Raw genomic sequence first — 11,844 nt, 5'->3', positions numbered from 1 at the left:
ACTTTGAAAGGAGATGGCTATTCTTCGGTTTGCTTATGTAACTTACCCCAAACAGAGAGGGGGTCAGAACTTACCTGGGCCAGGAGCCTTTGGCCCCCCTACCAGGGAGCATGGGCAGGCACCCCAGGGCAGAGCACTATCCTGCCCAATGTGGACAACAGCTACTCGGCACAGCTGCTGCCACAAAGGAATACAAGCTGTTTCGTCAGACCTGACTTCTCAGAGAACTATAAGACCAGACTCTTTTATGAAATCTCCAGATTTTTTAAATGTTGTAAAATCATTCCATCGAAACACCCACCACAACAAAACACCCTGTGCAGGCTAAGAAAACAGCCCCGGGAGCAACCTCAAGACCAGTCACAATTTTAGTTTCACTTCCTGTAAGGAGATTTCAACCCGTCCTATTTCTTGAATGATTCTGTTTGCTCACTCGTTTTTAAAACCATCTGTCCCGCACGGCAAACAAAGATTTTACAGGAGGAGGGCACTGCCAGGAGGTCACTGGGGGCTCAGACGCCTCCCTGGGGCTGGTCTGTGCTGCGGGAGTGTTCTGACCCTGCTTCCTGCCAAAGAGCGGGCGCCACGAAAGCTCTGAGACAAGGACACCCCGAGCCCAGCCACTGATGAAACGCAAGTATGCATTCCTTGGATTCACTGGCCGGTGAATCACCCCAGGGTGTAATGACTGTGGGGCTGTCCCTTTAAAAATCAAGCAGGCGAGGCTAATTGGGCAAACTCCTCCTCCAGGGAGGTTCCTTTAAATGAGGGCCAGCTAGCTGACTGGGCCTCCCTTCTTGCTCCGGAGCGGTACCTGCCCAGGAGGCTCCCCGCCAGGATGCAGCCCACCTGCACGGCCCAGGAGTTTGTGGACAGCCACATCAAGCCTGGGAGGATGGTGCTGTTCATGAAGCCCACCTGCCCCTACTGCAGGCGGGCCGAGGAGCTCCTCTGCCAGTACCCCTTCAAAAGAGAGTCGTTGGTCATTGTGGATATCACCGTCACCAGGAACACAGAGAGGATTCAAGATTATTTCCAACAGCTCACAGGAGCCAGAACGGTGAGTCTGGGGTGTTGTTCTAAAAGGTCAGGTGGGGGGGGGGGGCGGGGGGAGGATACCCAATTCCTTTTTCTTGTTAGGGCCCTGAAAGGGTATGCCTGTGCTTTTGTCTAGGACACCGCTAGGGCTCCGTCAGCTGCTTAAGGCTCCGGGAGGGGCACGGGGGTGGGGGCGGGCGGGGCGGAGAGAAGAAGACACTGCTCCCTTGAATGGGCAGCGGGACTGCAGCCAAGGGCCCAGTGTGCTGGGCGCCGGGTCCGTGGGTCCAGCAGCTGTGCTGAGTGTGAGGAGGGAGCCGGAGTCTTTGTTTCAAGCATGCTGCTAAGAGTTTCCAGCTTGCAGGGCTGGGTGGGCGGTGGGGTGAAGGGGCCAAGTGTGATCTGCACATTTCTGTTGTCCACATGAAGATCTTACGCCCTCTTCTGTTTTCATGTGGCCAAGTGGGATTCGCTGCCCTTCGGTCTCTTCTCTAGGCTCTCTTTAACATTAGCCTAACTTGCTCATTCTCCCTCATCTAACTCCACCCACTGGAAAAAATCTAATTCATAAAAATGGCTTATTATTTGCCCCTTGTTCTACATTATGGGGTGTTTTTAGGCCTCTCAGAGGAGGAAGTCCAGAGGCCAGAGTTCTGGCCGGCCCTTTCAGTGGCTTGCTGTGTGATCCTGGGCAGGTCACCACCTCTGTGGTCAAGGACCTCCTCGCTGCAAGGCTAGAGCAGCCAACCTCTACAGCTCCTTTGCTATCAGTGGACTGAGGGGCCCTCTAAGACAGCGGTTCTCAACCTGTGGGTTGCGACCCCTTTGGGGGTCAAATGACCCTTTCACAGGGGTCGCCTAAGACCATCCTGCATATCAGATACTTACATTATGATTCATAACAGTAGCAACATTACAGTTATGAAGTACCAACGAAAATAATTTTATGGTTGGGTCACAACATGAGGAACTGTATTTAAAGAGCCAGAAGGTTGAGAACCACTGCAAGAATTGCTGTCTTCTATCTGAAAAGGCTTCTTGTGGGGTGCCCACCCAACCAGGCTGCCTGTCTCAGTCCTGGTGCTGGCTGGGGTGAATGGTGTCCCACCAGCTCACCCAATTCCCTTTCCAGATGAACATTCTAGGGCTCAGGGTTGCAGAAGCACATAGCCTAGTTCCATGTGAGTTTGGCTTACCGGGTTTTCTCTGGGCTCTCAGTGAAAATACGGAGGCCTTCTCCCTGCCTCTCCAGTGAGAAACCAGCGCTCTGGTGCAGAGGGAGGCGACCTGGGTTCCCCCTTGCTTCCAGGGCCCCAGCTGTGGGCTGAAGACTCCTGTCTCTGGGAGGTCCTGGGGCAGAGAGACTTGCTGCTTGGCTGCCCACCTCCCCTCCCCTCCCCTCCCCTCCCCGCTGCCCCCTAGCTGTCTAGGCAGCTGGGCTGTGAGAGGAAAGAGTCAGCCAAATACTGCCAAGGCCCTCTCTGTGCTGGGTTGCTCTTGGCCAGTGGTTCCCAAATGTTGCTACACAGTAGAATCACCTGAGGAGCTTTTTTTTAAAAATATATATATTTTATTGATTTTTTACAGAGAGGAAGGGAGAGAGATAGTCAGAAACATCGATGAGAGAAACATCGACCAGCCGCCTCCTGCACATCCCCCACTGGGAATGTGCCCGCAACCCAGGTACATGCCCTTGACCGGAATCGAACCTGGGACCTTTCAGTCCGCAGGCTGACGCTCTATCCACTGAGCCAAACCGGTTTCGGTCACCTGAGGAGCTTTAATAAAAAATAAAATCCCCGTGCCCACATCGTATCCCAAACCAATGAAATCACCGTGTCGGGCCTCAGTCGTTTTAAAGGTCCCTAAGTCAAAGGGTACAAGCTTTTAGTTATGAGTAAGTTCTAGGAATCTAATGTTCAGCAGGGTGACAAGTTAATAATACTGTATGTATGCTTGAAATTTGGAAAGAGATCTTGTTCTCACCGCACACACAAAAATGATAGCCGTGTGAGGTGATGGGTGTGTTGTAATCATTGTAGTGTCAACATAAGCAAACCATGACATTTCATACCTTAATATATACAATTTGTCAATTGCACTTCATGAAAGCTGGGGGAAAGTTTCCTTTTTCTATCCAAAGAAAAGATCCCCAGGTAATTCCAATCTGCAACAAGCTTTGGGAGCTACGGCTCTCAGCTGGGCAGCGTCTGTTCTTTACAGGAGAAACAAACCTCTTCTTGCATGCACCAGTACTTTTCTCACTTCTTCGTAATGCAATGGTTCTTCTCCTAGCGGTCTTTTACATTTGTTTTTCAATTAAAACAGTTTCTCACCGCTCCCTCCAAGGGGAAGAGCAAATCCCCCAGAGTTGTGTGCTTTCTGATCCCCCGCAGCAATGGGTCTGTGCTGGGAGAGATTGAAATCTTGGTAGCAGTTGCTCTCTGACCCTGTACTGGCCCCAGGTGCTGTGCATTCAGGAAGAGCCCAGCAGGACTTGATTGAGTCCAGAAGTGTATGCCTTCAATCAGGCATGCACCTGGAGAAACCCATTTTGGTTTTGCTACAGCCCCTTCTCCTGGATCAGTGCCTTCATTTAGTCCTTCTCTGAAACTCTTCTTCACGTAGATTCAAGTTCCTGACCTCTATCATTTTCCTTCTCTCTGAAGAACTTTAAACATGTCTTGCAAGGCAGGTCTACTGTCAACAAATCCCCCCAATTTTCATTTGTGTGAGAGAGTCTTTATTTCTCCTTCACTTTTGAAAGATAATTTTTGCTGGACACAACAAATATTTTAAAGCACCCATTACATACGAGGCACCTTTCTGGCCATTGGAAACACCTCCATGCGCAGAACAAACAAAAACTTCACCCGTGTGGAACTTACACTCTAGTAAATACAGTAAATAAAATAGTATGTTGGAAGGTGATAGGTGGTCAGTGGTAAGTAGGAAAGGTAAGGAGGCTGGGAGCAGTAAGGTAAAGTTTTAAATGGAGCTGTTTTGACTAGATCTCTGAAGAAGGTGAGGGGGCAAGGCTCACAGAAATTTAGGAGTGAGAGTGATTCGGGCGGGGGGGAATAGCAAATGCAAAGGCCCTGCCTAGGCCAGAGGTGTGCCTGATAGGGAGGCCTGTGTGGCTGGAGCACTGGGAGCTGGCGAGGCAGTAGGAGGAGCTGAGGTCTGAGTGGTAGTAATGACCCAGGCGAGTGATGTGAGATGACAGAGGGGTGCTGGGGTCTGCCTTAGTTTTGGAAGAGCCGCTCTGGTGGCCGTGAGGAAGAGACTGGAGGAGGGCCAGGCTGGGAGTTGAAATGCAGACATCTGGAGGCTACAGCTTTAATTCAGAGGAGACATGACGGTGGCTTGTACCAAGGACAGCCTAGTAGGTGAGTGACTTTGGCTGCATCCGAGTAACCTTACGGCACAGACAGTACCTCCTAGCTGAGGCGGGGGCTGGAGACACTTACTCCTCGTACCAAGCTTGCTTATGGTAGGAGTTGTCTTTCTCCTTCTTGACAGTAACAGACTCAAGTTCCCCAGAAACGGGAATGGGGCCAGGACGGGCTGGCACTGAGGGTGCCTCTTCCTTCCTCAGCTGAATCAAGTTTCCTGTTTTGCCACCACAGACGCACACACATACACACAGGTGCAGCCTGTAATTCAGCTCTTTTGGAGGTGCTGGTACTGGTGCTTTAAGGTGGTTTGGGGGCTGCGGACACTAGAGGGTGGGTGTAAGAGCAAGGGGGCCTTTTGGCTCTCAGGCCCACCAGCTCCCTTGCCAGAGGGTGGACACAGAGCTCCACTCTGGAGACAGCTGATCGGGTTTCAGGCCTGTCTTGGACATCTGGAGGCTGCTGGAGGCCTGGGCGTTTTGAAGTCTCAGTTTCCCTGGGAGGAAGGAGCAGATGTTGTGTCAACCAGTTGTTGCAAGCACGATCCCTGCAGCAGCAGCAGCGTCAGCATCTCCTGGGAACTTATCAAAAAAGCAAATTCCTGGGCCCCAACTCAGATCTCCTGTATCAGAAATTGGGGGTAAGGGGTGTAGAGACCTGTGTTTCCACAAGCCTGTTGGCAGGTCAGGTGCACGTTCCACTGTCTGAAAAGAGGACTCCTGGTTTCTCAGGACTCCTACTGACTTAGCTCACACCCTTCTGGCCCACACCCCACTCAAAGGTGGAGAGGTGGTAAGCTGCAGGAGTGGTGACAACTGCTCACTTCTTTTTGCAAAGACAGAAAAACTCCAGAATGCCTACATCTCTTATACAATATAAAATAATCTAATATAAAAATCGGGTGATTTGTATTTCATTAGGCCCTGCCTGCCATGGGAGTTCTGCAATATATTAGAACTACATTAGGATTCTGTTCTATTTACTGTTACAACTGATCACAGCCGAGTTTTCCTGGGGAGACAGAAGCCAAAAGGCCCCAACAATTTGTGAGGGAAGCTTTATTTTCTCTGAAATAATGGTAGGTCCTAGGGGAACACTTAGGCTTCTGATCTCAACTCTCTGCGGCTATTCTTCTCTCAGCCTCAGAAAAGCAATGCTGCCTGGATGACACTGTCCACCTGCAAAGCCCCACCCAGGCTGTGCTGCAGGTGGAGCAGGCAGCACCCTCAGAGGCTTAAGAAGACAGCCCCAGGCTTTCTCTCGGGAACACAGCTCTGACTGCTCTTGCCCACTCTTGGAGCACAGGAAATATCTGGACTTCTTAAAAAAATATTTGGCCTTAATTTTTAAAGCCCACTTCCACCCAAACTCCCTGCCCCATTTATTATTTCCTCAAAAAATTTTTTTACTATAATTTTATTGATTTCAGAGAGGAAGGGAGACAGGGAGAGAGCTGGAAACATCCATGATGAGAGATAATCATTGATTGGCTGCCTCCTGCAGGCCCAGGTATCGAACTGTGACCTCCTGGTTCATAGGTCGACACTCAACTATTGAACCACATTGGCTGGGCCAGATCCCTTAATAAACATCATGTAAGGACTTACCGGAAGTAACTCAGCCCCTTTTCTCATCTCTCTCACTTTTTAGAAAGTTTACTTGAATTACTATGGCTTCCGAGGAAAGCCGAAAGCTTTGAAAATATTCTTATGCTTCTTGTCTGTCGCCTCTCCTGGCGTGTTCCTGGTGCTCAGGAAGAGGGCCACCACGCAGGTGGCCGATACAGTGCTCGCTGCTTCATGGCCAGGCAGCCTTTCTGTAGCTGTGCCCTTGGCCTGGAAGTTGTCCAGGCCACAGTGAGAGGACTTCTCCCCCCCTCAGGATCCCCAAAGCCCTCTGGAATTCTGGAGCGTGCTGCTCCGAGCAGCAGGGAGGGAGCCTGCGTGTGACTGGAGATGAACGAACTCATCAGGTGTAATGGCTGCATCAGCGTGGCTTGCCTTGTGTGACTCCCCGCCGCAGGTGTGACACTAAAGCAGAGGAATGGCCTTGGCTCCCAGGACAGCAGCCCTTACACATCCTAGGATGGGCCAGGAATTGAAGGAGACTTGACACCACCATGCCTTCCCCAGCTGAGGACAGAGCTCACAAAGGAGAGAGCTAATAAATGGTGGATCTAAAAATGAGGGGCAAAGACCTAATGCAAATACTTTGCCAGCTGTATTTAGAAACAAATTCCTTCCTGCTTGCCATGCTCACATTAACGGCTCAGAAGTGGTCCCAGCTGCACAGACACCAGAATTCAATCAGGGTGGTGGTCTAGCTGTAGCCAATCAAAATTCCCTCCCAGAAATGTGTTTCTGTTGAGTGAAAATTTTATTTCATTTTTTAAAAATATATTTTTATTGCTTTAAGAGAGGGAGGGAAAGGGAGAGATAGAAACATCAATGATGAGAGAGAATCATTGATCTGCTGCCTCCTGCCTGCCCCACACTAGGGATCGAGCCCGCAACCAGGACATATGCCCTGATCTGGAATCAAACCATGACCTCCTGGTTCATAGGTCAACACTCAACCACTGAGCCATGCCAGCTGGGTTGTAGAGTGAAACTTTTAAATCACTGACAAATTAGACAATCTCATGCACAGCATATTCAATCTGAAAGATACCGTGGTTTAAAAACATTCTTTAATGGATAATTTTATCCTTAGAATAAAATTTTGTCCTGTAAGAATACACTTGAGGAGATTGTAAAGTGATTTGAAAAGCTGGGATTGTGGGAAATATTTAGAGGGAGGGTAACATGTCATTCTCGATAAGCTAATAATTAAGTTCCTTAAATGTCCTGGCTTGTTTGCTTTTTTTTTAGGTACCTCGAATCTTTATCGGTAAAGAGTGTATAGGTGGATGCAGTGAACTACAAGAGATGGATAGAAGTGGGGAACTGATGGTGCGGCTAATAGAAATGGGAGCTCTAACGCCGTAATTACAGGTGAGTCACAGGTAGGATGCTGGACCGGGAACACGAAGAGATGGTGGAATTCTGCTGCCATGTTTCATCATAATCTCGGAAGGCTAGGGAAAGGGTGGTTTGGAGTGGTCTGAGGAACTGTAATGTCATTTATTAACTTCCCTTTTTACAAAGGGATTGTGCCAATGGGAGACATCCTTTCACTCAACCTTCATTTCACAAATATTTTTTGAGCATTACTCTGTGCGAGACACTATACAATGCAGTGGGAATATAGTGATGAACAAAAAGATAACATGAACCTTATATTCTAGAGAGGTGGGCAGATTAAAAATAAGTAAATAATTCCTGAAACAAATGAACAGACTACTGTGATAGAACATGGCAGGGGTGGGGGAGCTAATTTAGCTAATATGGTGAGGGAAGGTCTTTCTGAGAAGGGCTGGTTGGGTTGAGCTCTTGTGACCGTCATATAAAGATGAAGCAGGAGAGCTTTTCGACAGAGGAAACAGCAAGAGCCAAGGCCCTGAGGTGATCAGTATAGAAAATTCAAGAACGAGAAAGCAAGGAAGAGCAGACTGAGTACAGTGCAGAGAAGGGAGAGTAGTAACAAATGTGGGCAGGGGCCAGAGCTCACAGGCCGTGGTAAGCAGTTCAGAAGATAATAACTGCAATGTGAAACGAAGGTAATGTTTGCATCATCTGTGTTCACACTGCAACTCAATTTCAATCAAAGGGCTTCCCAAACACCAAAATGAAGTTTTCTAAAATGGTAGCCTAAAGCAGGGGTCGCCAACCGGTGGTCTGCAGACTACTGGTGGTTCGTGAGGTCTGAAAGGTTGGCCACCACTGGCCTAAAGGATATTCTTGGCTGAACAGAAAACCATAGGGCAGCGGACCCTTTAGAAAGGAACCAGGATACTTCTGGGGTCTGATGAGCCCCCTTCCTCCTCAGCTCTTCTTAGTGCTAGCTGGCCTCCAACTAGTCCAGTTCACAGACTCAGACACAGACCTGGGGGTTGTTTTTTAGTCAAAGGAGACATTTATGGTTCTTAATCCAAAATGTTCTTTGAGGGGTATTTATTGCCCAGTAATTAATAACTTAGCCTTGAGCAATAAGTATATACACTTTGTGGTGGTTACTCAGAATAGCAACTACAACAAAAAGAGTTCTGAAAAAATACAAATGAAATCCTTTGAAATAAAAATCACTATTATAAACTTTCTAGACAATTCTTTGACATCATCACAGCAGGTGAATACTATGTTAGCTTTTCAGCCAAACCCCATATACTAAAGCTCTCAAAACTCATTTAATTGGGGTGCCAAATGTTTTCTATTCTAGAACACTTTTCTTTTTCTTCTCTCTTTTTTTTTTTTTTTTTTTTTTTTTAGCAGTGTAGGCTTAAGAATGGAAGAAAACAAATGACTTTCCTGGGAATATGGGAAATACCATTTCCCCAACTATTAGGGTCCCCATATTCACAAGGCCTCTTTATTTGCATTGCTCTTCAGCGAGATATGCTCTCAGTATTTTGCTGACAGATGCTTTCAAGGCCACCTGTAATGGATTGTGTTTGAGTAATAGGAGTGTGTGTTCTGGTGATGAAAGAGAACTGAGGGGAAATCACCTTTCCAAGGAAATGTAATTCTCTGTATTTTTTTTTTCCTGGCAGAGCAGACCCAGGCTGATGTCTCCCTTGAGAGCTGGATGGCATTGTGAATGGTGGCAGCACTTCTGGTGAATGGATCTGGGGCGACCTTTACCCAGCAACTGATTACTTAATCTTCTGAAATATCTAAACCAAAAAAATGGGAGAGTTCTCAGCAAAAACAGGCTTTTCTTCTTTCAACTCTTGAAAGTGGACCCACTTGCCACAAACCACAGGTCTGAGATGGTGGATGGACATCTCGGGTTCCTTCCGGATTGGCCCGTGGGTTTCAATAGACCGTGACAAGTTATAGCTCAGGATTCCCTCATGGACCCAGAAAAGTTCCTTCTCTTTGGCACGTGGTTCTTACTATCGTTCGTGTGCCAGGACTCCTACCTCTAAGCCAGTGTTTCTCAACCAGTTTATCCCAGGCTCCCTAGGATGAACTGATAGTTAATTTTATGCTACTGCCCAAAAACTAGTTTGTGGAATTTGAATTTATAGTTTGTATTTTGAAATCGGTAGGTATTTTGAATGTGCTTGTCCAAACTCCATGTGTCTCCCCCATCCTATCTTGAGAATCACTGCTCTGAACTTGTGTTCTTAAACTTGACAACTCACTGACGTCATAGGAAATGCCCAACAATTCTGGGAAGGGTCTGAGGGCCGATGTGAGAAGTGCCACATGAAACGTTAAGCACAGTGCGTCTTTACTTGGTCTACAGAGCTCAGAGGTACACGTGCAGATGCTGTGATCTTGTGGCAACACTGTTTGGTGAGATGATCGCCCAGGTACTCCTGCACAAGTGTGTATGAATTTGTTTAGATGATGAACAAAAGTTAAATTTAAAACATTACCATAAAAATTTTGCAACGCCCCCCCCAAGAATGTCTATGAAAGTAGCTCTAATTGAGAAACACTGTCTTAAATGATTTTATCACCTTTTATCCCACACTCTACGAAAACTTAAGAATCCCTTATTATGAAGTTTGTTCTAGAATTACAAGATTAACAACATCCTTTTGCAGTCTCTAGGGTGAAAGGTTAATATGTTTTGGTAATAAAAAAGCAGTCACAGATGACTGACTTTTTTTGTCCAATTCTATGTTCTCAAGTCCTTAAGGAATGATATTAATGTGAACACGTCAATTTGAAGCTTTATTCATGTTTGTCCCCTGCCATTATAAATAAAGGTACATGCTATTCACTGAGAACAAATGGTTGATGTGATTTTTAAAATTCATATTGAAATGACAAATAATTTGAGTATGTCAACAGTCGCCTATTGAATAATGTTTAGGGTTCAATAATTCTTTTTCCATTCACATTCCATGTTTCAATTTCTCACCAAACGTCCGTGTACTTTTGGCTTCCTCCCCTTCCCTTATGGGCCCTGGCCACTCCCTTCGACAAGACTGTGGTGGGAGGTGCACACTGTGCCGGTTACTCACTGTGCAGCTATGAATGCCACCCCCCGGAGGTTGTGCAGTGTGCAGCCTGCACAGCCCTGATCCACTCCAGACCACTCACCTGCACTTGCTTTCACACCTCTGCATTCTTGCTCATTGTGTTTCTTCTCTTCCGCTCTACTTTCAAATTCCTCCTTCAAGACCTCATTTACAGATGATCCCCCTGTACATAACCTCTCTTCTCACTGCCTTTTTTTTTTCCCCCCACTAAAAGCAGCTATTATTCCCTCTTCTATAATCCTAAAGCACTGTGCATTTGGGTACTTGACAACTCTCCTCAGGTTGTATTGTAGTTGATCATCTGTACTGGTCTCCTGCCAGGTTCAGAAATACTGTACTCAAAGGCAGAGCCTGGACTCTAACGTTGTTGCATGCCCAGTTCCAAGAACAGAAGTTCTGGGTTATCAAAGCAATAGCTGCATGTGGTTTAACGTGTCAAATGATACCAAAGTCTTTCCTTTCTACCCCTCCCAAACCTTAGTCCTTGCCACACATTTATCAGTTTATGGGTATTTAATCCTATTTTAAAATATCTTAAAATGAATTAAACATATATTAGAGTGCAAGCAGGCAGAGTCCTATTTAAATTAACACCTGGGTATCTACCTTCTGAGTTAAGAAATAGAGCAACCATATAACAGTGTTTCTAAAGTACTAACAAAGTACCTGAGAGGCCATGTGCCCCTTCCCAATGAATACTTGCCTTCCTCCACAGAGCAGTCTAGGTCGTGTCTGTTGTACTCATTCCGGTGCTTCTCTTTATAGTTTTACTCCTTACAACACCCCTAAGCAATACATTTTAGTTTTGAAAAGCACAGAGAAAGATAAGTATCACATGATCTCACTCATATGTGTAATTGAGTGAATAAAATAAACTGATGAACAAAATAGGTCCAGAGACATAGAAGCATGGAATCTCAGAAGGAAGGTGGGGGAGGGTGGGTGGGAAGAGATCAACCAATGAACTTGTTTGCATGTATGCACAACCCATGGACACAGACAATAGCATGGTGAAGGCCTGGGGTGGGGGTGGGGGCAGCTAGAAGAGGTCCATGGGGAAAAGGGGGGACATATATAATACTTTCAACAAAGATTTTTTTTAAAAAAGAAAGAAAAGCAATAGCAAACACCACCGTAACTGTAAGAAAAGGGCAATATCCTAACAATCAGATGAATGACCCTGAGAGGAGAGAAGTTGAGCAGAGGCTCAGCTTCCCTGGAATTGACCAGAGGGGTGGTCCTGAGTGAGTCCCTGGGAACACCAGGCACCCGGTTGGGGAGGCTATTGTATGAGCAGGGAATATATGGCCAATGGAA

At 46.8% G+C, this 11,844-nt stretch overlaps 1 protein-coding gene across 2 annotated transcripts; it reads left to right on the top strand.

The window, feature by feature from the left end:
- Positions 1–460: 460 nt before the first annotated feature.
- Positions 461–10,270, top strand: GLRX (glutaredoxin). Of its 2 annotated transcripts, none has more exons than XM_081089727.1 (3): positions 461–1,060; positions 7,304–7,426; positions 9,087–10,270. In XM_081089727.1, the coding sequence occupies exons 1-2, from the start codon at positions 839–841 to the stop codon at positions 7,418–7,420; spliced, it is 339 nt and encodes a 112-aa protein (XP_080945853.1). In that variant the 5' UTR covers positions 461–838; the 3' UTR covers positions 7,421–7,426; positions 9,087–10,270. The 2 variants fall into 2 exon arrangements, with proteins under 2 accessions (XP_080945853.1, XP_080945852.1); XM_081089726.1 differs by having other exon boundaries at positions 490–1,060; positions 9,082–10,270.
- Positions 10,271–11,844: the final 1,574 nt, after the last annotated feature.

This window comes from Myotis nattereri (assembly GCF_964212035.1).
Source record: "Myotis nattereri genome assembly, chromosome: 4".
Classification (NCBI taxonomy): Eukaryota; Metazoa; Chordata; class Mammalia; order Chiroptera; family Vespertilionidae; genus Myotis; species Myotis nattereri.
This window is presented reverse-complemented; position numbering and strand designations above follow the sequence as displayed.